Below are 27,832 nucleotides of genomic sequence, written 5' to 3' on the forward strand. Positions count from 1 at the left end.
GTTGGAAAAGAGGATGCAAAGGAGTAGCACCAAATAATAAAGCATCACTATTAAATTTTTTAAAAGACATAAATTGTCGCTTAACATTGTTTACCTTCTTTGTGCATATTAGTCTTGATTTTTTAAGTCTGGAACAGATTTGCTAGAAAAGCCAAAGCCATGCCTACATAGTGTGATAGTACTTTGGCTTTAATAAAAGCAAAGTTGTCAAGGAATAGCGAGGTTTAAACTTCTGGGAAAGGATGTAGTTTTCAGGTGACCAGGCAGAAATGCTGATTTTTATTTCTCCACCATGAGTGAGTCATGAGCAATGGCATTTCTGTCTTCCTGAGGCATTAGAAGACCTGCTGGGCAACTGATGCCTTTGTCCAGTTCCCTGCAGTAAAGTCTTTGATAACTCAAGGGGAAAATATAACCACCCTTTGTGTGTGTGTGTGTCTGCAATAGAAAACAGGGTTTGAAGAAGCCTGGTCCATGTCTCAGCATCGTACATGTCTGAGTGTATCTGCTGCTCGCTATTAAGATGAAAAGCAAGCAGGGGAAACCGAGAGCCGCATGGCAAGTTGGACCTGTGGACCACTGGAGGTTTGATATTGTTCTAGGCTTAGAGATGCTCTCTGGCAGTGCTTGTGATGCCGTTGAAGCCTACTGGGTACATGCGCACTGTTTCAAGACTTAAAGAGAGTTGTAGAATTTTGTTCTTTAGCTTCTGTAAAATGCGTGTTTACTGCTTTCCATCTGTGGTCCCTGCATTGCTACCATTACCATAGCCATCTGGAAGCTTAAAAGTCATGAATTTATTTATTGTCTCAATGCCCCTACAAGTTTAAAAGGTGCTGTCATCCCCATTTATAGGGGTGGGGAGCTGAGCCATATTTACACTGTCAGCTAAGCATAGCTCTAAGCCTAAGCTTGTCCATCATGCTTTACAGGCAAGCGTGCGCTCAGCTACAGAGTCAGGCTGGATGCCAGGCTTTTGCAAGTACCCGTGCTTCCAGCACACCCACCAGGACAGACAGAGCCCAGACTCTTCCTCAGGCCACTGGAACAGATGGGGCAGAGAGGGACCAAACAAACGGGTCTACCGGCAAGTATCTCTAACCAAATACACAGTGTGTGGTTTTTATAACCAAATGACAGCCAGCGATGTGGATATAAAGCATATGGAACTCAGCATAAGAAACCTTCTGCCAAGCCTGCACTTAACCTCACTTGCAGATGGCCTGTGATGATTTGCTCAACGTCTTGGAGTGCAAGAAGTCTAATGTAGACCTCTAACGCGGAACTATTTGCCCCTTCAGCCTTCTGCTCTTTATATCTAAATTCCGCAACAACCCTCTTTCAGACTTGGTAATCTTGTTCTGATTTCACTGAGGTCAAGAGCAAATCTGCTGTACAGAGTCCCGAGATACTTAATTTGGAGATAGTTGCTGCAGTTTTCTGAAAACATAAACAGGGCTTAGAATGAACTGAAGCAGTTTTGAAGTTCAGAAAAGCATATGAGCTTCTATGTGACCTCTTAGCATGGAGGAGGGCTGGGGCTGCAGGCACATGCAGGCTGTGGACTAGTCCCTGACCTGAGGTTAAGCTAACTGATCAGGACATGGATAAACTACGGGACAGGATATAAGAAATTGCTGGATATGACAATGTGAGAAGCTGACAAAAATTTCAGATAGTGCTGTGAAGGACATCTGCATCTTGCAGGAGGTAAAGGAGGAGTTACGTGAAAAATATATATACATTCTTGTATCAGGAGTAGTGTGGCCAGCAGGAGGAGGGAAGTGATCGTGCCCCTGTACTCGGCACTGGTGAGGCCGCACCTCGAATACTGTGTTCAGTTTTGGGCCCCTCACTACAGGAAACATGTTGCATTGCTGGAACATGTCCAGAGGAGAGCAACAAAGCTGGTGAGGGGTCTGGAGCCACAAGGCTTATGAGGAGCGGCTGAGGGAACTGGGGTTGTTCAGCCTGGAGAAGAGGAGGCTGAAGGGAGACCTTATTGCCCTCTACAACTGCCTGACAGGAGGCTGTAGCGAGGTGGGTGTTGGTCTCTTCTCCCAAGTAACAAGTGATAGGACAAGAGGAAATGGCCTCAGATTGCACCAGGGCAGGTTTAGGCTGGACATTAGGAAACATTTTTCCGCCAAAAGGGTTGTCAAGCATTGGAACAGGCTGCCCAGGGAAGTGGTCGAGTCCCCATCCCTGGAGGTATTTAAAAGATGTATAGATGTGATGCTTAGGGACATGGTTTAGTGGTGGGATGGCAGGGTTAGGTTAACGGTTGGGCTTGATGATCTTAAAGGTCTTTTCCAACCTAAACGATTCTATGATTCTGTGATTCTATGAAATGGTTGAATGTCACAGGTAATTGAAGGTGAGTACTGGGGACATTTTGCAGGCAACAGTACCTAGGTAACCCTATCAGTGATACCATATGATGTCGAGAGTACCTAGAAATACCAAATTTGGGTACAAATGTAGCAAAGCTGGGACCAATTGGGAAAAAGTAATTAGGGCCGAGTTGTTTATTTGGGAGATGGACAGGGAAAGCAAGGTACATGCATGGTGAAAGGGAAGAACAAGAACAGGAAAAGGGATGAAAAGATATGCAACTGATGTCATCAGGTCTGTCTGGGGCACTGGCCAGGTGGTCCTGTGCTTGATTGCCACGACCTAATCAGGCCAGTGAACCAAGCTTCTCTGGGCACACCAGAGAAGTCCAACAAACCTCTGCATTCAGGCTGAAGAGGGAGCAAGAGGGGAAGCTTTCCTGTTTGGGCAGGGGAGAACCCAGGTGGACGGATAAGCATCCTGGTACTGTAAGGCCCATGGCAGGCCTGACAGCATCACCATCTACTCATCGCTTCTTTACAAAGCACAGAGCAACTCGCTGGAGAAATATATGAGCCACAGGAATAAGGCAGCAGATGGGGTTATAGCAGAAACTCCTTTCAATAACCTCTGTTACTGGAATGGTGGTGGTCCTTTCTTTAAAAGTAGATGTGCTTGATAAGATATGTCATTGGAAGGATTACGTCCAAGCTAAACAATCATCAGCTGTTTCATGCAAACATGTTATTACAATACCTTTCTTAGGAAGTGATTTCAAATGAGTGTACTTGATGTTTCATTTAAGCAGACTACTGCAGCATCCCCCTTGGGTCAAAATGGGCATCTCCCAAGTTTTTGCATACCTTAATCCTGCACAGTTAGCACTGTATATCCTTGTAATCTACTTTCTTACTTTGGCCTGCGTGTTTCTCTTAAGTGTGTATTTGTCATGTTACTTCTTATTTTATTTTCTGCCCCTGAGTAACTGCCTTCTTTCTCCCTCCTATTTGCATACAATTGGATGATACTTGGTAAAGCAAGGCAGTATCCATTACCATGCACACACTTTTTTTTTTTCCCCTGAAGACATGCACTGAAGCAACTGGCTCCCACTTTCTGTGTTTGAGCTAGGTGGCTGTATATGCAACGTTCACGAGTCGTTGGAGGCCAACTTTGTGTGGAAAAGCATCATTCTTTATTTGGAACAAAACCTGGAATTTCTGCAGACGTTCACCTTTCCAGACCATCTGTCTCTGGAATGAAGCTGTTTAAAGGAAGAGTGCTAGTAATATAGCATTGGTTTAGTCCCTAAAGTTTCCTTCTTGGGTAAAGTAGGAAACCCTTTTTGCACCTGAAAGACATCTATGGAATGCAGATATCCTGTGTCTGGGAATTAACGGGCAACTTGCATATAAATTCAGTTTTCAGAGAAGTCATCTGTGCTATACTGACAAATATCATGCAATAACATATTTTGCCTCCACAGCATTTCTGCCTACATTACCCAAGCAAGTCTTTTTCATTCAAAATTATAGATTAGCTAGCTCTTCCTTAACCCAGGAATAACACCAGTTTTCCTGCCTTAATAACTAAAAGGTAGAAAATACAGATAAAGCTATCTAGCAAATACAAGTGGTGCTCTCCTCTGTTTGGATCAGCATCTGCTGTAATGCAGAAAACTGTAAAGAAAGGCTCGGGAAGTTTTGTAAAGTTCCCTTTCCAGATCTCCCCATCAGGTCTCCAGGAGCCCAACCCTATTTAAGTAGGTTTTGTAACAGTATTGAGTCCCCGGTTGAAACCCCAGTAATGAAGACAAGTAAAAAAAATAACGTTTGAATATTTCTTAACAGTTTAACTAGCAGAGAAAAGGCATTGAATAAATCTATCTTTCATCACAAATGATATCTGATGGCATATTGGGAGTTGATGAGAGGCTTTCATGCTGTGGCTTTTTTCAGATGTGTCTTTCCGTGTGTAACTCGTTCCCAAGCCTTAATGAACCACTTAACTGCAGCAGCTATGGCAGCTTGTTCTCAAGAACTATAATCCCTCCTCTACCATTAGGAATGGCTGCTTGTAAGTAGGGATTTATTTTCTTTCCGATTTTTTCTATAGGTATTTGATTTATAACATATCATTCCTCAAACTGTGTTTAAAATACTTGTAAAGCCTTTGTAAACATACTTTTATTGAATTCCATGGGAGAGGAGAGAGCTGATTAAGGTTCACATTAGTCAGGAAAATAAAACAATAAGAAGGATTTTCCTGAAGGAAATGAGGAATTTACATAAATGCAGTTCATGCCATGTGACTTCAGCAGGCAAGTTTCATGAGAGAGAACTACTAATTCCATCAGTGAAGAAGTTGTGTGTGTGCTGCAGAGTGGTTTCATTGGATCCATCTGGTCTCTTCATAGATGAGTAAAACTATGAAGTAAATGGAAAAAAGTAAATGAAAGAGCCAAAGAAATAAACCAATAGGTTTTAGTCCCCAGGCGACAGGGAATATCACCCTTCCCAGGCCCATGTAGCATATTCTGTGTTCCAAAAGCAGCTGTGTCATTTTTCATGCTGTTCTTGAAAATATAAGGGGGTAACGAAGGGAAAACAAAAAAAGTCATTGCGTGTCAGTGCTAGCCAACAGCTGGTCACTTTGCTCAGGCACAAGTGAGCCCTTCGGGCACTCGCGGTCTGGCTTCTACTCTTTGCTCACCACCCTCATCCGGTCAATTCATTTGATAAAGCTGGTGTATTGCCTTTGCAAAGGCTTTCAACTGTGTTTACATGAAATTCAAATGATCTCCCTAAGTCCTAGCTTTAAATTCCACTATCCTAGTTTCTAGGGCTAAATTGAAAGTTTGTCCTGGTGGATGTAAAGTTCTGTATTAATTTCTACAGAATATATCCCATCTTGCTGTTTGTTTAGAAATTTACAAAAAGTAGATTCTTAAAAAATGTTTAGAGACATTATGGTTAGAAAAATAACCTTCCCTGCATAAATCAGCGGAGTGCTGACATGCCTGCAGGCAACACGACTTTCCCTAGATGTATACATGATCACCTGCTTCTTTCTGCTCAACAGCTAGACCTGAGGGATGGCAGGGGACCTCACCAGGGGGTGGTGCTGAGTGTTTGGGGTACAGCTGCCATTTATCAGCCACATCAGTCTGTGACCTGGTAGATTGTGTTGTTGGCTCTTAAATACTGGGTAGGCTGTTGGATCTCTACCATAAATTCAATGGGTATTGTATAGTGTTTAAGGTAATCATTCGATTTCTTTGGTGTGAAATGTAAGTAGGAAAGCTGTAAAGCTAAAAAAAAACCTTAGGACTATGTTCTTTGACTGGTAGATACCAGGAATAAAGCCGGATTTGGTATCTCTGCTTTTCTGAAGAATATATAATGATTATCCACCAGCTGGCTAGCCTGTAGAAGTGGGTGTTAGCAGATAGTTCTCAGGATTCAGTGTATCCCTGCATCTTTCATGCACAAAAAATGGAACTGCCTTGTCGTAATGGTTTAACAGTCTTTTCATAATATACTAACAGTAGCAGGTATGCTAAACTGCTTGCTATGAGCTCTCTAGCAGCAGACCCAGCCACAGCTTGAAGCATTTCCCAACAATGTGTCAAGTGATCAATCTGTCACGGCACCAATATTTTCCTCTTTGAGGCAGGTCTTTCATCACACTGGAAATGACAGAGTTGCTGAGCTAATCCCAGACACTTTAGATGTGTATTAGTTCAAGACCATACCTAAGTGATATCCGTCCCTTCGAAATTCCATTACAGCTGCATAACACATGCTTAGCTACTTATTTCATTAAAATCTGTTTTTTGATATGTCGGTTGTCCCAATCCTTCCAGAAATGTCCAATGAATCTTTATTAGTTACTTCACCTTCACATGTCCTGGGCAATCATTACTTCTTTTTACCCATTTCCTTCTTAACAGCAATTTAATACTCTGGAAGAAATGAGTAATGGAAAAGAATATTACTGTTGTATGCATGATAAATTAAAATCATCTATTTTCCTTGAAAAGATGCAGCAGTTGTAGTACTCTAAGAAGCTTATTCCTTTCTGTGTAAGTTCCTATGCAGGAAGTTAAACTTGGCTTGGAAGCATAGTGATTTACCCTGAAATTCTAGAGCTGCCAAATTATAACGAGTGCTTTCAGAAATCTTCCCTCTTAGGCATAGACCATTTGTCAAGTAAGGTCAACAGCAGCCAAGTAGAATGGAGTGAGGTCCACATCTCCAGGTACATCAGTGTTACTGCAGCCATAACCTGGAGTCTACCTGGACCAAAAACTTTAAGGCCATGAAGCTGTGGGAAGACTTAGGAGTTTTAAGACTTAGGACATGTCTACAAGGAAAGCTCAGCAGGGGTGAGAACCAAAACTGAAGAGCTCAGACAGAAAGAAGGATCAGAGTTTAACCAAGCAGAGCAGATGTTGACTGGAGAGAAAAGACTAAAGAAGAATGGGGGAAGGGAAAATGTCTGCCAAAAAGAGGCAGAGTAAGCCATTTCAGAATTCAGTATTTATTAGTGGTACTGAACCCAACAACCAGTGCATTCTTCTGAACCACTTACTGACAATATTTAATGCTTACCTTTATGTGCATTAAGGATTCTTGCTGTAGCTGCAGTACACCAAAGGCAAGACGTGGTGCCTGCTTGCTGAGAACAGCAACAGCTTGGGGGCCTTCCTAAAACAGTGAGGCCAGCAAATGCGCACTCACCAGTGTTGCTTCTAGTTGGCCAAATATCTTCTGAGCAGACTCAGAAGCTTCAGGGAAGTAGGAGAGTTCACAATGTATTTCAGGGGCAAACTTCTCTCCATGCCAAGGGAAATTCTACTGCATAAAATTCCCAGATAATAAGGAAACTGGAGATACATTTTTTGGAAGGGGATTCTGGCTAATGGATGGAACTGCAGAAGTAAAGATATGCATGAACTCCAAGGTCTCTTGGAAGAGGAGAGGGTACTGATTATCAACAGCGCAAATTCAAAAGCTCAAAATGTAGGAAAATGACAGAATTAGCATTGGCCACACAAATTTATTTCAGCCCTCTTGTGTATGGATGATCATGATGATGTCTTAGTTACATAATCATCCCCTGTATTTTCTATGGTCTCCAGCCTCCCATAGTTCATGACATGGATGGTGGTCATTGAATGGACGGCTATTCAGTTTCTTGTTTCCTGTTCATAAAGTTATATTCATTGAGATCTACTAAAGAAAGTGCATAAAATGAGCTGCTATTCTCTAGAACTTTCTGATCATGTATGAACAGCTACTTACTTCGCAAAGTTTTTTCAGGCTTTAATGGATAAAGCAAAAGGCAGGCATGCCCCTCATATGAAGGCCACCTCTGTATGAAAGTCAAGTTCTCTCCTTAACTCATGAGAACACTGGACTCTTCAAAGCCCATTAAATGTTTAAACATACAAAAGCAATGTATTTTACCTAATCTCATCCTCAGAAATAGATTATTTATTTTGGCAGAAAAAATAATTGGTTTGATCCGAGGCAGATATTCCATATGGAAGATGTCAGCCTGAATGGTTCAAATTAGAAGGAATGAACAAAGGCATTTACATGGAAATGGAGGGTCAAGCTGACACCCTGATCTGTAAAGAGCAAATAATTTCTATGCATAAGCCAGGGAACAAGTTTAGAAGCAGAGCTCCAGTTCAGCTGACATTTTGCAGATGCTGAAAAAGAGCACAAGTACGGTAGCCGTCTGAACCAATTTACTGTTGCATTGTGCTGCTGCAAAGAGCCTTAAAGTGTCAATTCAATGTTCTGTTATTGGCAGTGATAAAGTCATACGAGTTGTTCCTGAGAGCGAGAGGGAAGCGCAGATCCTGAGGGCTGCATTTAACAGGCTTAAGGTGAGTTTGATTATTTTCGTTTTCTTTTTTCTGATCTTTGCTGAAGACTGTAGCGGGTTAACTGGCATGCCTTTCATTTGGCACTTTACTTCAAGCTATTTTATACTCTGGAAAACAGCCTTTGCCCGTTAAATTCCTAATTTCCCAATAAAATAGTATAGGAATTAGATTCATCATGCCTGACAGTTTTAACAAGAAACACTTAATGCCCTGAAATAATATAGGTGCCACACTTGCAAATTTGCTTTTTTCACTCTTCCACTTCTTGCTAGCATACATAGTTGCATGCTTCATTATCTGGCTGATGGTTTTATTTAAAACGTTGCGTTAATTCACGATGTGAACACACACAGGAATAGGAAAAAGCAAGTGGCTTTACTTTGAGAATCTCTCTGGCAGAGTAATTTTCTAGGCCCAGTTGAGAGAGTGTCTACGAGACTCACTAGCAAGCCAAAAACTTTCTTCCCTGGCCTTTTCCTGCAGATGTAAATGAAAAGCGATGGTGCTGCTGTGGCAGCACAAGACAAGAGCATTCTGCAGCGTGCTGCTTTGCTGGCAAAGCTAACAAAGGCTTTCCACAGCAGCGTGGTCCATTTTCTCAGGGGAGTATGGGGAGTACCTGTAAGCCACGGCTCGGGCCCCCACAACATCATGGAAATGACTGCACCATGCACGTGTGCTGCCCTTGGGCACTGGGGGAGGGACAAGCCTCATTAATAGTCTCCAAAACACAGCCTAACCAGAGCAGAACCAGGATAGTAACAACTTGATCGCTCTGTTGAGTTTGTTCCAGGAGTTGAACGCAAATCCAAGGCTCTGCCTCTTCCCCTGTGACAGCTCATCCTCTGCTTGAGCCTGGTGGGCCTCAGTTGGCTTCTCCCTGTACCTATGAAGATAAAGGGGTTTGATGGGCAGCCCCACAGGCAGCACAAGCACAAGCTAAAGTCATTTGGCACAGCAAACTGAAACCTTCATTTGTGTCTGGCTGAGAAGAGCTGTATGGGCACAGACAAGGGAACACGTTGGTAACTTTGGCAGTCTTGCGACATACAGTTTTGGGTCCCAGCAGAACACTGGTGGTACCAAAGTGATGGGAGCATGTACAAAACCTCTGGGCTGCTCATTGCCTTCAAATTCACCAAATTAGGCAGTCTGCGATGTATCTCTGTCTCTGTAGTTGAAACCTCATGTAAATGATTGTATTCTCACTGAGGCAAAGAATGAATGAAGGTGCGTATAATTTTCTAGTCCAATAGTTAACTTCTGGGATACAAGTAAGTCAAATCTCAGTCTGCATACCAAATCAAACAAAATTAAGATCTTAGAAGAACTCTTAGGCCCTCCTGAAAAGCGTTCCATCTTTTCTGTTATGACAAAGCTTTCTTGCTGCCATTTTTAAAGAAAGTCGACAGAGCTACCTTAGATACCTCAGCCCAGGAGAAGGCTTACTGCCGCAAATACTCCAGCAGACAAGACATTGATGCCTTACTATGTTTGAGTAGGAAGGCTGAGGCTCTCTTCATCACCTCTGCATTTCTGAATGATATATTCAGATAGTTCCCCACTCAAGATGCTATCTTTTGTAAATCCCAGTCTCAAGACATCCAACCTGTGCACATGTTGCATGAGGAATTTCAGTGTTCAACAGAGGCAGTGTCACAGTGCTACATGTTCTAGCGCTTTGTACTGTAATGCCCAATTTTCCTAAAGAATATTGTGCTATATTTGTTTCTGCAGTGCTTACTAAGGGCCTGACACTCAACTGTGAATGTTACTGTAATACCCCAAAAAGAATAATTGGTTTACTCCCAATTAGGAAAACAAAATCTAACCATAAACCTACAAAATACATGTGGAAGCTGGTTTTTGCATTAATTTCTTCCCTCTGGATGCTGGAACATAAAGAGGGAGCACATGTGTTTTTTCCTTTCTCCTCATATTGCAAACCCTGCAAAGCAAAAGGGTTACTCACCTTCCTGTGACTGTTTCTCATTACAGAGCTCCCTTAGGCTCCCCAAAAAGAGATTCCTTCACCCAATTCCATCAAAGTGGGAGCAGTAGAAATGTGAATAAATAATTGCATGCTATAACTCTGAGAGCAGGATAATAAAATTTTGGCAAACTGCTTCGGAATCTGACTAGTTAATTAGAAAGTGATTGATTCTGATTGATTCTGATGAGGTAGTAAGCTGAGGAGGTTGAAGGGAAGATTCAAAAAGGAGAGGGAGTATTGACACCCAGTTCCATGAAAACAGGCCAGGTTTGGCTCCATTTCAGGTCTTGGGGCTCTTCCATCTGCAGCTGCTTCACTGCCCATCTATATGGGGTCAGACAGAAAGAGGCACCTGGGGGGCTAACATGTAATGGATATGTTTAACTTCCCATTATCTTCCCTCCTCCCCTCCCCGCCCCCCCCAAAAAAATCTCAAGTTATTCCCTCATGAAGGAGTGGATCAGCAATGACACTTCTTAGAAGTGCCAAGTACTCACAATACCAGCAAAGGTCAGTAGCGGCTGCAAGTCATCAGCCCCCCCCGAAGAGCCATGTATTTAGAGTTGTGCAATTTTTTAAGTTTCCGTGTCAGTCTCCCCTGTTTTTCCCCTGCCCCCAGACTTCCAGAGTTGGAAACTCAACCGACAGTGGACTTACGTTCAATTTTTTAAACACAAGTCCTTAAGCACAATGCTGATAGTGTGCTCGGGACAAAATAGAAGGCGCTGCACAAAAAAACCAAAACAACCGGTAGTGCAAAATAAGCTACAAGCAAAGCCCAGACAGAGTCCTGTTGCTGTCTCAACACAGTATGTCTGACAAACAGCAGAGATAAGAACAGGGGGGTCAACAGAGATAGACAAATTGCTGTCATTACAAGTACTGTGCTTGGGATTTTTGCATTTTCGAGTCAGAAAACCAGAACTGGTTTAAGACACATCTCCTGTGAATCCATTTTGATTTGGGCAGTAAATTAATACCAACCAGCCATATTACATGTTTTTTCCTGAAGGGAAAAATAAAACTGGAACCAGGATCCTTGTAAGACACAATAGTTTTGTACCTAAGTAGCCATCAGCTAGCACCAATTTATCTTTTTTTTTTTTTTCAGAGAAAGTATTTTGGGATTAACTGCAAATAGTTGGTCTATTGAAGAATGGTAATATTTTATTTAAAGCCACTTGAAGACTTCAACCTGAGTTATGACGTGGCCTGATAGTATTCTCCACCACTGTCAGTATTAGAAGAACAAGAAAAGCCAGTGAAAATAGAAGTTACATGACTTTCATTCTCAAAGTGGGAAGGATGCCTGCACTTGGGTTTAAATTCATGCATATGTTTCTCTACCCTGGCAGGTTGGTCTATTAGAAATGAGGTACCAAAAGTTATGCTCTCTAGTGATGTCAGGATTAGTCCCCATTAGTCAACCCAAAGAAGCACAAAAATTGCAGTGCAGAAGTTCAATTCAGGGAGCCCGGATAGCCCCCAGTGTGGTCTGTGCACAACTTAAATGTTTTGAATAAATTCCCGGGACAGTGCAAACACAGAGTAGATCCTGCACAAATGGATCATACCCGTGTTGCAGGATTTCCTTGCATACAACCAGACTTTTTAAATTTAGCATCTGGAGCTCCTTAGGAGGGATATTTGCCCCCCCCTTTTTTTTAAGAAGGAAGAAGTCCATATAACGCTTGGTGTAATAAACCCCTGAAACCTGCCTGAAGTGTATAGGCTCTGCTACGGTACAAATGCCATTGCCTGTACTGAGTGAATAATGGATAATGAATGTTTCATTCCACACGTTTAACTTTTGGTTCATGAATTGCCCAAAGGCAAATCACATTAGTCATAATCACTTGCTGAGTAATTTCCACAAATTAGTTTTGGTCTGTAGCTCCATTGCCCACAGTGCTTTGTTATTAATCATTATTATAAATTGATTCCTTCATTGGCTGGTTCTATTAACTTGTAGGTGACAAAATATTGCTCTTTTTCCCTGATGGGGTGACCATAGCATGTAGACCTGCATTGCCAGTAAAAATAGACAGCCCTACAGGTTAAAATTTGGCTGCCATGAGTTCTATAAAGTTGCTTAAACTTGCACATATTCAACAGATAAACCCATCCACAGTAACGAAGCAAAAAGGCAGCCTAAATATACCGAGTCCCATCAGCCACCATCCCAGCCTGCAAAGCAGCAGGAGGTAGCTCTGGCCCTGACCACTCTTGCCCCAGCCAGGCAGAGCAGGGTCCCCCGCACTCCCCCTGCCAGGCCCCCCCCCCCCCCCCCATCTGGGACCACGGGACCACCGTCTCTCCAGGGCAAGTTCTCGGAAAGCTCTTACACATCGTGCACTGCCACACACGCAACTGTTTTTTCAGGCAATACGTGTCTGAGGTCACAAGAAATGAGGCAGGTGGGGAGCAGAGTCATGCTCGTTTTCAAGGCAGGAGATGCCAGGTTCTGGTTTTCACTAAGCGACAAAGGTAGTAGCAGCCGGGAGGTGCCCTCGGTAGGTGTACAGCAGTATGCATCTCTTGTCTCCAGCATGTTCCTCCATAAGGTTCCTTTCAGTTTCTGTGGGGAAGAAAAATAAGAGCCTGGTAACTGTGCTTCCCACCAGCAGCACCACCCCACACCCTTGAACGCCTTTGGCACAGTCTCTGTGCCAAAGACCACTGGAGCAGATAGGACGGTGAGTATGACAGGGGTAATCCATGGGGAAGTTCCTCCTCCAGCTTGCATCTAAGATGCCAAGTATGTTGCATAGCAGTGTTAAGGAACATTTTCATTTGGTTGCAAATTCTTTAGCAAACTCATGGAGTTACTTATTTTTCTAGCTATAGATCACTGTCACAGTTTTTGGATTGGCTGCTGCTCTAATGCAATCACAGGCACCGATCTTAAATTTTAGATGTCCTGCTGCAGTCCTCTGCTCTTACAAATACTACCACTTTTTACAGATAGGGTACAAATCCTTGTTCCTGACCCAGTGTTTAAGACCAGAAATACCTTTTTGCAGGTTCACTGTTTCACACTAATTTTTTGCAAATTATTACAGTAGTCCACAAACAAAAGAGAAACATTTAGGATGATAATACCTGAGTATTACAGAACTGCCCACTCTTTGTCCCCCAGGGCTCCTCTTGTCCATCCGTGGTCTCTCAGCCTCGTACACCCTTCCAATGACTGGCTGTTGTCTCCTGCTCTTTATTGTTTAGGACACAATTTGAGGAGCCTGTTGCTGATTTATGAGCCCTTTCATGGTTTTAATTCTGCTGGACCTGACTGACAGAAACAAATATCTCATTCCCAAGTGCTTTGCAAAGAAACCAGGATTTGCTCAGGTCCTCGGGCCCAACAGATTCTGTTTATCTTCTCTGGAATTTTCCTTTGTAAGCGTTATTTCTGAAGTGCTACTTCATTTGAGACTTGACTGATAACTTCTACTCCATCGGTGGTCTACAAGCACTTTTTATCACATATGCCTGACTAGGATCGGGGCTGTTTGTATAGGTAGCAAAGAAGCCACGGCTCTGTGAACATTCCTGGCATAATAGAGTGAGACCACTCATTCTTCAGTAGCTTTTACAAAAGAAATTCCTGGGCACAGCCAGGCACTTCTTTAACTTTGGGAGGAGCCAGCCTAGCAGCCCTTGGAGCCACAACTCCATTCCCTTCTGTTTGTTTTCTGGCCCCTACAGCAGCTGCTTATCCATTGTAATCCCTGAATTGATCCTGTCATTGCAGTTCAGGGAATCAGAAAAATATCTCATCGGGGAAAAGGATCACTTGGCTATAAATCTGATAGTTTACAGCTCCATAGGCAAATGCTGAAAAAGGCTTCAGAGAACAAAAGCCCATCTGAAAATGCAGTAAGAAAGCCTGTCAGCCCAAATGGAGCTATTCCTACTTTGCGGAAGGAAAGAATTAGTTCCGTAGCCAGGGCTGTGTGCATTTTACTTTGCACATGCAGCAAATATATCTATATAGCCAGATGCTTTCATCATCAGTCCAGATTTTCCCCTAACTCATAGTTAGGGTTTCAGTCAGATATGCGTAGAGTATTTCAGATACACGGGGAACATCAGCTGACAACCGAGGTTATTCATCAGTATATCAGAATACATGTCTGTAAACCACTTGCCAGGCTCAGAAGGAAAATGTTGCTCCAAGAAAACTTTATTGGGAAGATGCAAGATAGAACAGGAGAGCCCAGGTAGTGAGTGTATTGTTCTCACAAGATGCAGAAAGCCTGGATTTTCTGGGATGGTGAGGAAGCCTGAGTCCGAGCTCAACAAGGTCATCAGCACAGCCCCAGGGGGAGCAGGATCAGACCCAGGGCTTACTATTCCATTTCTTGTGCAGTGCAGCAACAACTACAAAATTAACCAAGGCATAAATAGTCTAATAAGAAACAAAATCGGGGCTTGGTTGGGTTTTTCTAATAAGTCTGTTAAAGACTGTTTCACATCTTTCAAATATACTTAGCCCCGTGGCATCTGTACTTGTAAGAACGGATATTCAATTACCGTATAATTGTGTATGAGTTTTTCCTCAGTGGCTCTCTTGAGGAATAGCCTACGAGTTCTTTGCTGCAGTGTAGAGCCCTGTGTAAAATTATACCAGTCTAAGTAGAGTGGCAAGACCATTACGGTGTTATAGGTCCACATAGATCTGCAAAACTCAGGACCTCAAGCTGTGCATTGTTCGCATTCTGTTCCTGCCAGTGTTATGGCTGCTGCAATCCCATGAATCAATCCCGATTTATTGGCACAATTATTCTTACCAGCCTCACTGAAAAGCAAATAAATACTGAAAAGTTAGAGCCAATGAAATGTCTAGCGTGCTCAATCAGCAACTTAAATTACTTTGCACCAGCAACTAGGACTACCTTGTAAATCCTTCTAGAAAGCACAGGGAATCCCACACTTAATTGCCACCGGCCCGGTTTGCTGCACATAAAGGGCAGCTGAAGGAGATTTGCAGTCAGGGCTGTCAGTTAAGTTCCTTACTTGGCAGGAGCAAGTGAGGATGAAATCAGTCCTGATCCTGAAAATATTTACAAGGGTGAAGACATTAAAGAGGAGCAGTTCTGCTCTTCCCAGGTGAACCACAGCACAGCTATAATTATCCACCAGTGTCAGAGTCAACAGGAGTCATTCTTCCTTCATTCTCCCTTTGCAAATGTACCGGCCGAAGCCTAAAATGCTGTTGCACACTATATATGTGCATGCGAGGCGTGTTTGTGTACATACAGGTATGTGACTATGTTTCTCATGTGTTATGTGATGAAGCCTCCGATAGTCAGACCTCTGACAGCATCAGTGACACTAGAGCAGTTTCTCCTGCTTCTATTCTCTGCCTTCTACTGTCAGATTTCTAACTGAACACATAGCTAATGAGTTGCAGGACTGCTTAGGGTGTTTATGTGTCTGTACATGTGTGTATGGATGTAAATGGAAAACCCGTACATCCTGAGAGCCCGTGACACGCTGATAGAGCCCATGAGCAAAGAGCATCACTGCTGGCATTGCTGACTGCACATTCCCTTTTACAAGAGGCTCAGAGATGCCAAGCCATTTCAACTGATGGCATCATAACAATAATTATATTCTGAACTTTACAGTTGACAGCATTTCTCAAAGAAATCTGTTCATAGTGATGCTAAGGACAAGGATGGCTTTGGCACATGTATTGCTGTGTACAACTCAATAAGTATAAAAACTGAACTGCTAGGTAATAAAGCATAACAAAATTACTGTCTTCATGGGGTATAACACAGATAAATCATATAAACAATTTTGTCCAGATACTAAATGTAAATTATGGCAGAGATATTCTAGTTATTTTCAATGACAAGCATCAGTCATCTCTTTTGATTGACACATGATGGCAGACGTGATAAGAGTGCTAAGCATCTTCCTTTAAGGCTAAACGGAAGAAGAAATTAAACACCTGTTTACAAAAGGGTAGTGAGGAACAACTGGAGGACACTGCCCAAGAAAATGGCTTTAATTACAAAGTATGAGCCAGACTAAGCCCTGCGGTCTAAAGAAGCTGGGGATTTCTTTCAGTGACTTGAATGAAAAAAAGGACTGTGGGGTTTATAGAGCCATGAGTGGTGTTCCTGGGGAAGAGCAAGGAGACTCCTTTCTTCTCAGGCTGCCTTTCCACAGACACAGAATGAGCTGGAGGAAGACCTGGAACTAGTGAAGAAAAAAACACCCCGCGCTGGTTTCTGCCTTGGCAGGGCAACAGAGCTTTGTGTACACCATTTGTCATATGTAGGATTATACCAACGAAATGTTTGTGTTCTTGGAAAATTATTTGCATCATTTTTAATTTGGAAGAAATTCTGAATTCTTTTAGCTGAGCACCCAAATCTTTTTAAAAATATTTGTCCCTTTGCCTTGTGCTGACTTTTCATCACCATACTGACCAAAAGCTAGAGACATGACTAATGGGTTCAGGGTTGCTGTAGCTTGGAAGGTGTCCAGGTAAGAGCAGACACATTTATACTCTTGAGCTGTCTTTAACACCTCTGTTTAAAGAGAAAACTGCCTACAAGGGAAACCGAAGAGTGTTGGCTTTCCTAAGCACAAGTTGAATCCCAGGGACTTCCATGGGATGAGTGGGGTTGAAGTAAGAATGTGCAGTTGAAAAAGAATACTTGCTATGTAGTCACAATTAATAATCTCTTATACCTTCTTTGTTAAATAAAGCAATAATGTTTTTAAATCCTCTGGGAAAAGGGAGCTGTCTGTATGCTTTTACATGCCATTTGTTCTCATAGAAAGTGAGTCGGAATGCTCGTGCCTCCAGTGAGATTCTGGGAAAGAGCATTCACCGGGCATCTGCGGAGCCACCGCTGCCCCCAAGAAGGGGTACCCGGGCTCACACCTGAGTGCAGCAGCAGGTGCCAAGAAATTGGTCTCCAGGTCCCAAGTCTGAGCCTGCTGAAAAATCCTGCCTGGGCTTTGCCTATTGTCCAAAGGCTTAAAAACATCCCAAGGCCCTCTAAAGGCAACCTGTTGCCTGACAGATAGAAAAAAGAAAGATGTGCAAAGGAGACAGTTCTGCAAAGGAGATGAGGATATTTTGGTTTGCAGACATACTCTAAAGCATCTCTCTTTTCCTCTAGCCTCAAGGTACCAGGTGAATTTTGAGGTTCAAATATTTGGCTGTGTGTTCAGGGGTTCTGCATCTGCTTGGTTTGTAGCAGGAGAATCTTCCCTCCCCACCTAGCAAATCCCACCACCCGCTCAGCAAATAAATGTTTTTTTGGCACTGACTGGTACGCTGTCCATAATACTATGTAATACCTGAAGTGTAATATGTGGGGATAGCAACACCCCATCGCAGATAATAAACAGGATAGGAGAACAGTTAATGTCGCTACCACTCGCTAGCCAGTGGAGCCCAGCGTGGCAATCCAAGGCATGCTTGCTGGAGGAATGATGCTGAAAGAAGAGTGATGACTCCGGTGGAGCCCTCAGTGCCCGTGGGAGATGGCAGTGATGAAGTCTCCTAAAGCTGACAGTGAGTAAAGGATAGTTGGACTTGCTCAGTCCATACATGCCTGCTCTGAAATCCATCTTCTGTTTGTCAGGTTTCATGCGCTGTCTCTATGCCACGCCAAGGACAAGCTGAAAGGTGCAATATAAATCAGCGGGCTGTTGGAGAAGTGTGTTTCTTGTTACATACTTTATAAAGCAAAATCAAGTCAGCAATTGAAGCAGTGCTCTGGACAGCATAGGTAACACCTCCCAGATGAGCACTGAATGCTTCATTTCCATTGCAAAGGATGAGAGGTGGGAGTCAAATGAAACCAAACTACCCAAATTGGGACTGAGCTGAAGAGGAGTGATTTGCATTCTAAAAATGGGATTTGTTTTGTTTTGTTTTGTCTTGTCTCACTTCCAGTGACCATGCCAGGAGTGAAATACTGCATTTTTGCCAAAAGAGGATATTGGTGTGCAATACACCGATGATTTCATTTTTTAAAAGAAGATTGGTCTGCTTTTGATACGCTCTTGCAGCCAGTAATGTGAGGGACAACTAGAACACCTCAGAAATTAAACAGCTTGCTGATGTTGGAACCAATAGTGTGAATATTGGTTGGTTTATCCCCTCCACAATGATGGAGAAATTCACCAAAATCAATCCTGAGTAACTGTCAAGAACAAAGACAAGTTTCAGGTGTATCTCAACCATGTTTTGGGTTTTTTTTCTTTTCATTTTCATAACTAATATTTCCAGTTTTGTGTGCTCAGATATTGCAGTTGGCCAGGAGACATTTCACTTCAGTTGCTCTTAGCTTGTGTATAACAATTTGTTGTTTTATAAAGGTGGCTCAAGCTGAGCTGATCGGTACGCTGTTACTCCCAAGAGCAAAAAATTTACCCTCTGTGATGCATATTTTTAGGGATAAAACTTAAAAGTCAAATACACATTTCTAATTAACCATGTGTGAAATCAACCATGTTGAATTGGGGGTGTGGGGGGGGAGGGAGGAATTTCACTGGTTGCCTATAATTGATCAAAATATGAAAGATAGATAAACTAACAAACATAAGGTGTTAGTGCAGTGAGAGGATCTTTATTTATAAGCAGCATTTAGCACCATTTAATTCATGAGTTCGGTTTCTACTGACCATCTGTCATAGCTGCTGTCAGCTTCACAAGCCTCCTGAACTTTGCCAGTCCTGGTGTTAGACTTCAAAAGATGCTGCGCCCACCCACCACGCTCACACGGCTCTGTTGACCATATTGTGGCAGCGTGAAGCAAAAGAGTGGTTTTGGCAGGAACAGAAGGGGCTGCCCCTGTGTTTCAGTTTTTCTCCTTCCGAAGTAGCAGGCACTTAGCTGGATTAACTGGACTAAAGTCACTACTGCTTGAAGAGGTAGCATCAGATTCAGCATCGGATACCTTCTTGGTAATCAGAATATTCTTACTCAGGGCCATTTGAGAAATGATGGGAACTAAGATTGTACTCTCTTCTCAAAGTGTAGCAAGACCAGGTGAAATGCATTAGATATCTCCAAAATTGCTTGTATGGCATAGAAGAAGTCAGGAGCTTTTAAAATATAGATTAGAAAAACTTTCATAGAAACCTGAGCCCATGAGCTGCATCCCTGACTTTCATCAATGCAGCCTAGCACAATGGATTGCAATAAACTTCAAAAGATACTTACCAAGTACTAATTACTTTAAAATTCTCTTTAAGAAATGTGGGGACATGCTAGTCCCTACCAACTCCCCTCTTTGTATTCAGCTCACAAACTTGGATATTTTTAAGGCCTGTGGACCTTGACGTGCCTATTTGTCACATTGACACAGGGGCTGTTGCTGAGACTCCTTTCTGTAGTCTCCCGTGACCATCCAGCAGCTCTGGGAAGAGGTTTGGTAACTCGTGTTCTTGCCACTGTCCTCACGCTGGCTGAGGAGCTGGTCTCACCTCTGTTGAAGAGTACGTGCATCCGTGGTTGGTAGGGCAGAGCCGTACGATGCTGTTTTGCTACAGGGTGCAGAACACTGAGTTTCAAACCCCTGTTTGCAAACATTCTTGCTGTCTTGAAAATTCTTGTTCTGGGCTAAAGTTTCCAAGTGTATTTCCAATTTGGCAACAAAAGGAAGTAAAAATGCACAAGAAGCATCCCCTAGGTATGCGCAGATATGGATAGCACATTAATAAATACGGTATCATTCAGTAGCTACTGCTTCTTACAAGACTAATCATTTGATTATCTTAATCCTGTTATTTTGACATTTCATATAAAATTATTGGGTAGATCACAGCTTCCTTCACAGTGTTGGTGACCTGTTACTGACCGCTGATCTGCTTAGTATCAAGAATAAAACTTGGGTACACTTTGCAAACACCATTGGTATCTGCTACGCTTTCTACCTCTCTTTAGCGTTCTTTTCTTCTACTGCCCTAGTGAACATAGAAAATACCTTGTGAAATAAAAAAAGACTCATGGAGCTGATACATAGGGAATGCATAGTCATCTGAGGAGGCGCTTGAAGTTGGAGGTAGCTTTCTGAGCTGTTTGAGGATGCACGTGCCTGAGACCGTTCTCTCTTCCCGCTGGCAAACCTCCCACAAGAGTTGTGATAAGCTGGACACAAACGTTCCTCAAAATCTGCTCCATTAGCATAGATGTCGAGCTGCCCCAGCCAATGCAGTTTTACTGTCTATACAATGCCTAGAGTGTTTGCCTACATAGCTTCAGGCATGCCGCCTCCTGGATTTCCCCACCTACACTGAATGCATATGAATTACAGGTTGGTTCCTGCACTACAGGTGGACCTGTGGCAGCCCAGCAGCCCCTTCCACATCGCCGAAGGTATGGTCACCGACGTGCGAGTACCGCAGAACACGTCCCGAAGTCTGCTGCCCTACCTCCAGCAAGCAAACATCCAGTACACGTAAGCCTGTGCTTCGCTTTCCGTGCCTTGCTCCAGAGATCTGGCCTCCCAAGGCAGGTCTGCATCTGCCATGCCAAGTGTGCTTGAAAATAGATTCCACATCATAGCAATTAGACTGGCAGACAGCTAGACATTGCCAAGAAAACAACCATTTCAATGGGAGAACAGAAAATCTCCCACAGGCAGGCAGTTTTAATTAAATGTCCTCCTTTGGAGTCAAGCTGAAGTGTTTTCAATGTATATGAAATCACATCTGTTGAGAGAGGGATGGTAATTACTAACTCTACAGCCTGCTTTGCCTCTCTCTGTGTTTAACAGGAGCAAGGTTTGTTTACAAGTGTGCTGCAAACGCGGAGGCAAGCCTTCTTCATGAATTATAAGGGAATGTACTAGTTCTGTTTTATAACCCTCCATTCCTCATGACCCAACACAAGTCAGACAGAATACACGCTAAGGATCACACATTTATAGAGTTTCTTAAAAGCATTCAAGACAGTTTGGGAGTATACTTACAACTTCGTATTTGTCAATGTGATCTACTAGACAAGAGCAATGATCTTGTCATTAAAGCCTTTTCAGTGAGATGCTGAAGCATCTGAATAATCAACTGATGAGTTATTTGGATTCTCAAACATTTGCTGAATAAAACCCTACGTGAGGCTATTTATACTTATTTCTCAGTGAGAATAGGATGGTGCAAATCATACTGTATATTATATGTACTCTTATCAGAATTCCATTTTTATTATACCAATGGCCTCTTACTCTTGTAATTCTAAAAATACAAAGACAAACCTAAAGAAATTAATTACACAGGCTGGTAGCTGAAGTTCAGAGTGACTTTCATGTGGGTTCAACACTGCATCAGTTTTGTTTGTCTTTAAAAATGAGATGGGGATTTCTGTAATTGTTTTCCTGTACTTATGCAAAAAAAAGCCCCCCAATTACTGTGCCCTGGCAGTTGTATTCACGTCTGCTGCTGTTCCTGCTCACAGTAATCACCTTTAATGAAATGACAGAAGGCCATTTTACATGTCTTATAAACACTCCCTGTACTCGAAGACCTTTACTTAAGTTGCAGAGCAGAGTGTGCAAGCACAAGGACTGCGAGAGCGATGGGTCCCTGCAGTTGACCTGAAAGAACACGCTACAAATACTAGGACACCATGACATTCATTGTCCACGGGGAAAATGTCCTCTCTGACATTTGGTGCACAAGTTGTGTGCGCTTAGAAGGAAGCCGGGCAGCATTTTGTCGGCTCCAGGCTGTTTCTTTGCTCTCCCTCTTCATCTCTCTGCTGCCCATTTCAGAATCCTTGTCCACTGGGTCCCAGCCATCAGAAGCAAAACCCTGCAAAGACTCGGATGAGCATGTGCTCGTCCTGACAAGCCTCCCGAGATCTGTAACTCCACAAGAGCCGGCAGGATTTGCCATGAGAACAGTGACAGATATGGTCAGGGAGCGGGGCTGCTGGGGAGGCTGGGCACAGCCGTGCCCACAGTGGGGCTGGGGGGGGACGACCACGGCCCTGGGCTGAGGTGCAGCTCCGCAGCCAAGAGGCTGAAGCGCCGGGCAAGGTTTCATACAGCTCCTGTTCTCATGGCTGTTTTTCACAATCTTTTTTCTTTTATTATTTTATTTTTGATACACTATCTGCAAAGGAGTTAAATGGCTACATCGCTTTTGGAACTTGGAAAATCGGAGGCAAACACCATGTAAAACTTCAGCCTGATGGAGTGATGCTTGCCTAAATTATGACGAATTTCTAAAGACAGGAAGCATTAAGCAGCCCTAATAATGAACAAGGTGATCTGCCCTTGCCTGTTAAGACAGGCTTATCTGTCCCAGTGTTTGACTTTACGACAAGAAGAGGGTCATGAAAACAAGCCAGGCATTAGATAGATAAACTCTTACTGCACCAAGTCGCCTTGGTTGTAAGTTCTCTGGCAATGAAGCCACTCAGGTTGTGTTCAGACCTGTGGGACTTAAGAGCCTTTGTGTTACAAGCACACACAGTGCACAGTCATGTAAGAATAAAGAAAGATTATCAAATCTCATTTGGAGTACAGACACATAAATGATCAGGAGTTGTGAAATTAAATCTATTAATGGAAAAGTGAACAAATAGAGCTTGATCCTGGTAGGTACTTACACTTGTCAGAATTCAGCAAAGCAGGCAAGTATTTTTTTTAACGTATTAGTTGCCCTAATGACTTGAATAAAACCACTGCTTTCATCTAACTACAGGCTTAAATGATTTACAGTACTGGTCTTCGAGTGCGTAGCACTTTGCAAGTCAAGATTTTAGTTTGCCTAATGAAAGTTGCTGATGTAGAACAATGTAATTCCTAATTATACAATTACTTCACTAATACATTTGAAGATGGGGCTAACCTTTACTTTGATATTATATGTAGATAGACCTATTATCTTTGAGCTATCTGCTGCACAGTTGAGTTAGGATCAGAGCGAATGCGGTTTCTTTCCATCTTTTTCCAGGCATTGCACCTAATGCCTATAAAACCTTAAAAGGTTGAATGTTGTTTCATGTTTTTCCTGAGTTATTTTAAAATAACTGCCAAACAACTCTTGCAGAGTAGATAAACAACAAACCGTGCTTACGGTTTTTTCTTTGTTGTGTTTCAGACAGAATGACAATGCTGCCGAGTTCTTAATTTTTTTGTTTTGCCTCTACAACTTGTAGGTATATGTAATGTTCCATGCCAGTACAATAAGTCCTGAGAGAAAGTATGTGCATGTTTTTCTAAGCCTTAAAAGATCTTTTTTTTTGTGGCTTTGAAATAAATTTTTGAAGATCCATGATCACGCAGTATAACTGGATTATAAAAGGAGACAGCAAATGCTGCTCCATAAACAAATGAAAGTGGCTTCTTCTTCACGTTGGCTACGTTACTTACATCATTCTGGTTTATTCGCTTAACAAGCTCATTGTGTTTTTTGAAGGCATTGTTACATCTCAGAGCATCTTTGGAGTATTTATTTGGCAGCGTGCATTCAAATAAGCCTGAAGCACTCCATTGTCAAAACAAAACAGACGAAGTAACGTCAGGATGGTTTAACTCCTGCTGTATTTCTTCTAAATGTGATTGTTGTTCTGCGTTAGCCTGCCTGCTCTACTAGTTTTTCAGTAATACCGCTATCTTTTTCTACCTAGGATTCTCATATCAGACCTACAGAAAGAAATAGAAAACCAAACTGGACTGAGGTCATATAGGAATCGAAGGTCCCTCTCTGAGTATAACTACGAAGTGTATCACTCCCTGGAAGAAGTACGTGAAAATTCATACTGTTCCTCTTAGCCGCTACACTGTAGTTTTTAATAAGGTGAAGATTTCACTCTCTTTACCAGTTGTGATTACCTGTTCATCTTCAGAACTGTTCTAAATGTTCTCTTCTTCAAAAATAGGCATCTTCTTGAAAATATATATTTTTTTTAATATTTGTATTCAAGGCTTATCTTTACACATAGCTATCTTTGGCAGCTTCTGAGTTTTGTTTTTTAACATAGGTCTTTTTCTCTGATGGAATAAGAGATTTCAATGAGTGATTAGTGTCACCGAGTCATTTAAGTAAGCAAGATGAGCGAATGCTTAAGTGTTTGCACAAGAGGCCCAAAGACTTAGATACAAATTCATGTATAGGGGATACTATCCGGGAAGATAGCTGGGTAAATAATCTCTGTTGGTTTCAGTGTGCTCACATACACAGTTTCAGTCTGCACCAAAACAAAGTCACTAGGGTGAGTGTGGAGGGTGCTGCACCTCAATGAGATCTGGTACCTGTGAAACAAATCTTGCAGGTAGCGTTGAATCCTGGTAGGCAGGCTTGAGGACCTTCTTTCTTCGTTCCATTCTTATTTAGTGGGAATGGTGGATTAGCCCCATCCCCAGGTTCCAAATGGACAGCTAATGCATTGCAATAATATCTAACAATAAAATGGGAAAAAAATCCCCTGTGACTAAAGGCTGCATCCAGCCTCCAGCAATAGAACTATGAGAGCCCAATGACAGTTCAAGTGTGAAAACAAAAAAACAAAACCAAAAAACCCAAAAAAGACAAAAATAAAAACTACGGGAAAATCCAGAAACATACAGAGGACTGAGAGATGAGATTAATTAATGTGTTACAGTTGCTTCCCATGAAATGGAAAGACTGACGCAACAAATTTTATTTCTGTATTTGCAGATCCAGGGTTGGATGCATCATCTGAATAAAACTCATTCAGATCTTGTTCACATGTTCTCTGTTGGAAAATCCTATGAAGGGAGACCACTGTTTGTCCTCAAGGTAAAGATTAAATAGTCATTAATCAGACTAAAATCTGGAATCGGGGACAGACACTTTGTCACTTTTGTTACAGCATGTACATCGGTGAGGCAGGTTAACGGTGTTCCCTAAGGATGAGTTGCCAAGATCTAAGTATCTCTCTGAATGTCACCTTTAATGAATAAAAAATAAAAAGCTGGAAAACTAAAAGCCAAATCCTATTTACTTGAATTGGATATGCATGGAGATAGATTACAGGACAAGTTCAATTAGCAGGATTTGGATTTAAGGGAATTGGCAAGTTTTGTGTTTATAGGTAACTTGGCAAGCACTTAACCTGGAGAGGGATCCCGGAGGACTCTGGAGCCCTTCTCAGCGTGTGCCACCTATGCTTCCTCTTTAGCTACTGACAAAATTTCAGGGCTGTGTGCTCTCAACTCACCTTATTGGGACCACAGATTAGAGGGTGTCAGCAAGACACAAAATTTTACTTTCAATGCACTTTCTTTCCATCTGTTATTGCAGAGTTCTGAAAATTTGATTCTGGGTCAGGCTGTTCCTGTAGCATCAGTTTTCCTTACCCTGCTCCATGTGATATTTAAGGATATCATTCCTCATAAAAGAGGAATTAACAGATCTCACTTTTCCTGTAATTTTTTTTTCCATAGATCATAGAATCATAGAATTGTTTAGGTTAGAAAAGATCTTTAAGATCATCAAGTCAGCTTCATTATCTTGGCATATCTGCATAACATTATCTTGGCCATACCTTTGAAAGCAATAAATTTGTGGTTTTTTATGTGAGGAAATTCAAAGTGGTTTAGTGTTTCTAATATTCTATTATTTTCTGATTATTGTGTTTCACCAATCTCATGAGATCTATTGATATTTTTATGGATATTCACACTTCAAGTTAGGTAAAAGATCAAGGCCCTACAAGAAAGCTGTCTGGATAGACTGTGGGATTCATGCACGAGAGTGGATTGGCCCTGCCTTTTGCCAGTGGTTCGTGAAAGAAGTAAGTGTTTAATGATTTACAGTCACGCGGTTCTCTCAGTTCAATAAACATTGCACTTTTGCTATAACCGATCTAACATATTATTAGTAAGAAAAATAACTAGCTGTTATACTGTGCTTTTTTTTTCAGTTGTAGAACTCTTAAGTGCTTGATAAACAAAGCTGATAGCGACAGCCAGACACAATTAGGCACAGGACAAAAATATGGCAGATGCATATTGTCGGAGAAACGAAGTAGGATTTTATTCCAAGACCTAAAAATGTGAAGATTGTAATTCTGGTAATGGTCCAGGTAGATCAGTGCCAGTGTGTACTGCCTCAGATCAGTTCAGAAATATCTTTGCTTTAAGGATGTAGATTAAGAAAGATGTTTCTCTTCTGTGTAATTCCAATGTGGCAGCAAGGTAAAAATCACAAGGTTTCTCTGTAGAGCTTATGGCAGAATATAGGCTGTGTATGTGCATATAAAAACCTTCTGGTTGTTATTTGAGATCCTCGGAGAGTAGCTTGCTAGTAAGACTCTTTCACTAACTATGTAAAAGCATTTTCCTAGATTAAAGAAAGTTTCTGCAGAGTTCCTTGAGACTACAAGAATGTACCACCTTTGTCTGCCCATCTCGGTCATGCATTGCCTTTGTTCACAAATGACATGTTTTCTTCTTTCCTTAAAGCAATATTTCAATCCAGCATTAAAGCAAAAAGCATCAGGATGAGAACACATTATGCTCACAGTTTCCATCATGATATTAAAAATGACTGGGAGAGGAGGAGAGGCAAGATGATTAGATTGGTTGGTTTAGGATATTACTTTTCTCATTAAATGAATTAGACATTTTTAGTAAGAACTCTGGGAAAATTGAACGTCTTTCCGTGCTTCAAACTTTGCAATTCTCTTTTGCTGGCAAACTCCTCCCTTAAGCACCTCGGCAGCCTGGCAGCCCGCTTTCCACCCTCCCTGGCGCTTACGGGCAGTTCTGGGAAAGGGCAGTCAGCTTGGAAACAGATTTTTCCTGGCATGTTTGTTGACTCTAAGGAATAGCACCACAAGCCCATCGATTTAAGGCAAGCAAAAGGAAATGCTGGATTTATGAGATGTTAGCTTCTTTTCTAGCAGGAGCAGCATACGCACATCCCTTTACTGTGCAGGCAGCCTGAAATATTTTATCAAGCTTTCACTTCACCCTGTGATCTCTGTCACTTGTTTTTATTGAAGCATCCATACTCCTAGTGTACAACTAGGCTTTTCAAGTGATTTAGCTTAGAAAACAACCTCTATGTATGAATTTTTACTTAACATTCAAGCTCAAGACTGGGTGCTGCAAACTTGACCAGTTATTTCCACCCAGTTTAGGAACCCTCGGTATCTTGCTTGCACCTCTGGAAGCACCAGCTTCTGAGCACCAGTGAATTTGCTGCAAGCGATGGGGGATACCACCTCCCATAGGAGGTGCCACGGAGCAGCTGACTGCTAGCGTGGCTTGCCAGGGTATGGGCAGCAGCTCCCCACTTTCTACAAAGCATCTGGAGTTGTTCAGCTGAGCAGGACCTGGTTCCCATCTATCTAGAAACACAAAGCAGACTAAGGAGGATCAGGCTTGGGAAGCAAGGATGTGAAGCAAGAGGCTGCCTGCTATGCAGGCTTGTTCTGTATTTGGGAAAATATAATAGAGAAAAAAAACCAGATGGACTAGAGAAAAAGGGAGAAAGATAGAGAAGTAGAAGTTAAAAGACTAAAAAGAGAAAGAGAAAGCACAGGAAAGAGTTTTCATTACGTGATATTGAAAGTACAAACCCAGCCTAGTCACATCTTGGAACAAACAAAAGGAGAGCAAAGACTATTGTTTGGTTTGGGGGGTTGGGGGTTT

At 42.2% G+C, this 27,832-nt stretch overlaps 1 protein-coding gene across 1 annotated transcript in view; it reads left to right on the forward strand.

The window, feature by feature from the left end:
• Positions 1-8,164: 8,164 nt before the first annotated feature.
• The window catches only part of CPA6 (carboxypeptidase A6), a 42,147-nt gene continuing 22,479 nt past the window's right edge, over positions 8,165-27,832 (forward strand). Inside the window, exons 1-5 of the mRNA XM_009634507.2 lie at positions 8,165-8,233; positions 20,538-20,662; positions 23,839-23,953; positions 24,870-24,971; positions 25,864-25,968. Coding sequence (XP_009632802.1) covers positions 20,583-20,662; positions 23,839-23,953; positions 24,870-24,971; positions 25,864-25,968 — 402 coding nt within the window. The 5' untranslated portion in view covers positions 8,165-8,233; positions 20,538-20,582. The remainder of the gene's footprint in view (positions 8,234-20,537; positions 20,663-23,838; positions 23,954-24,869; positions 24,972-25,863; positions 25,969-27,832) is intronic.

This window comes from Egretta garzetta, unplaced genomic scaffold, assembly GCF_000687185.1.
Source record: "Egretta garzetta isolate BGI_Z169 unplaced genomic scaffold, ASM68718v1 scaffold251, whole genome shotgun sequence".
Taxonomy (NCBI): Eukaryota; Metazoa; Chordata; class Aves; order Pelecaniformes; family Ardeidae; genus Egretta; species Egretta garzetta.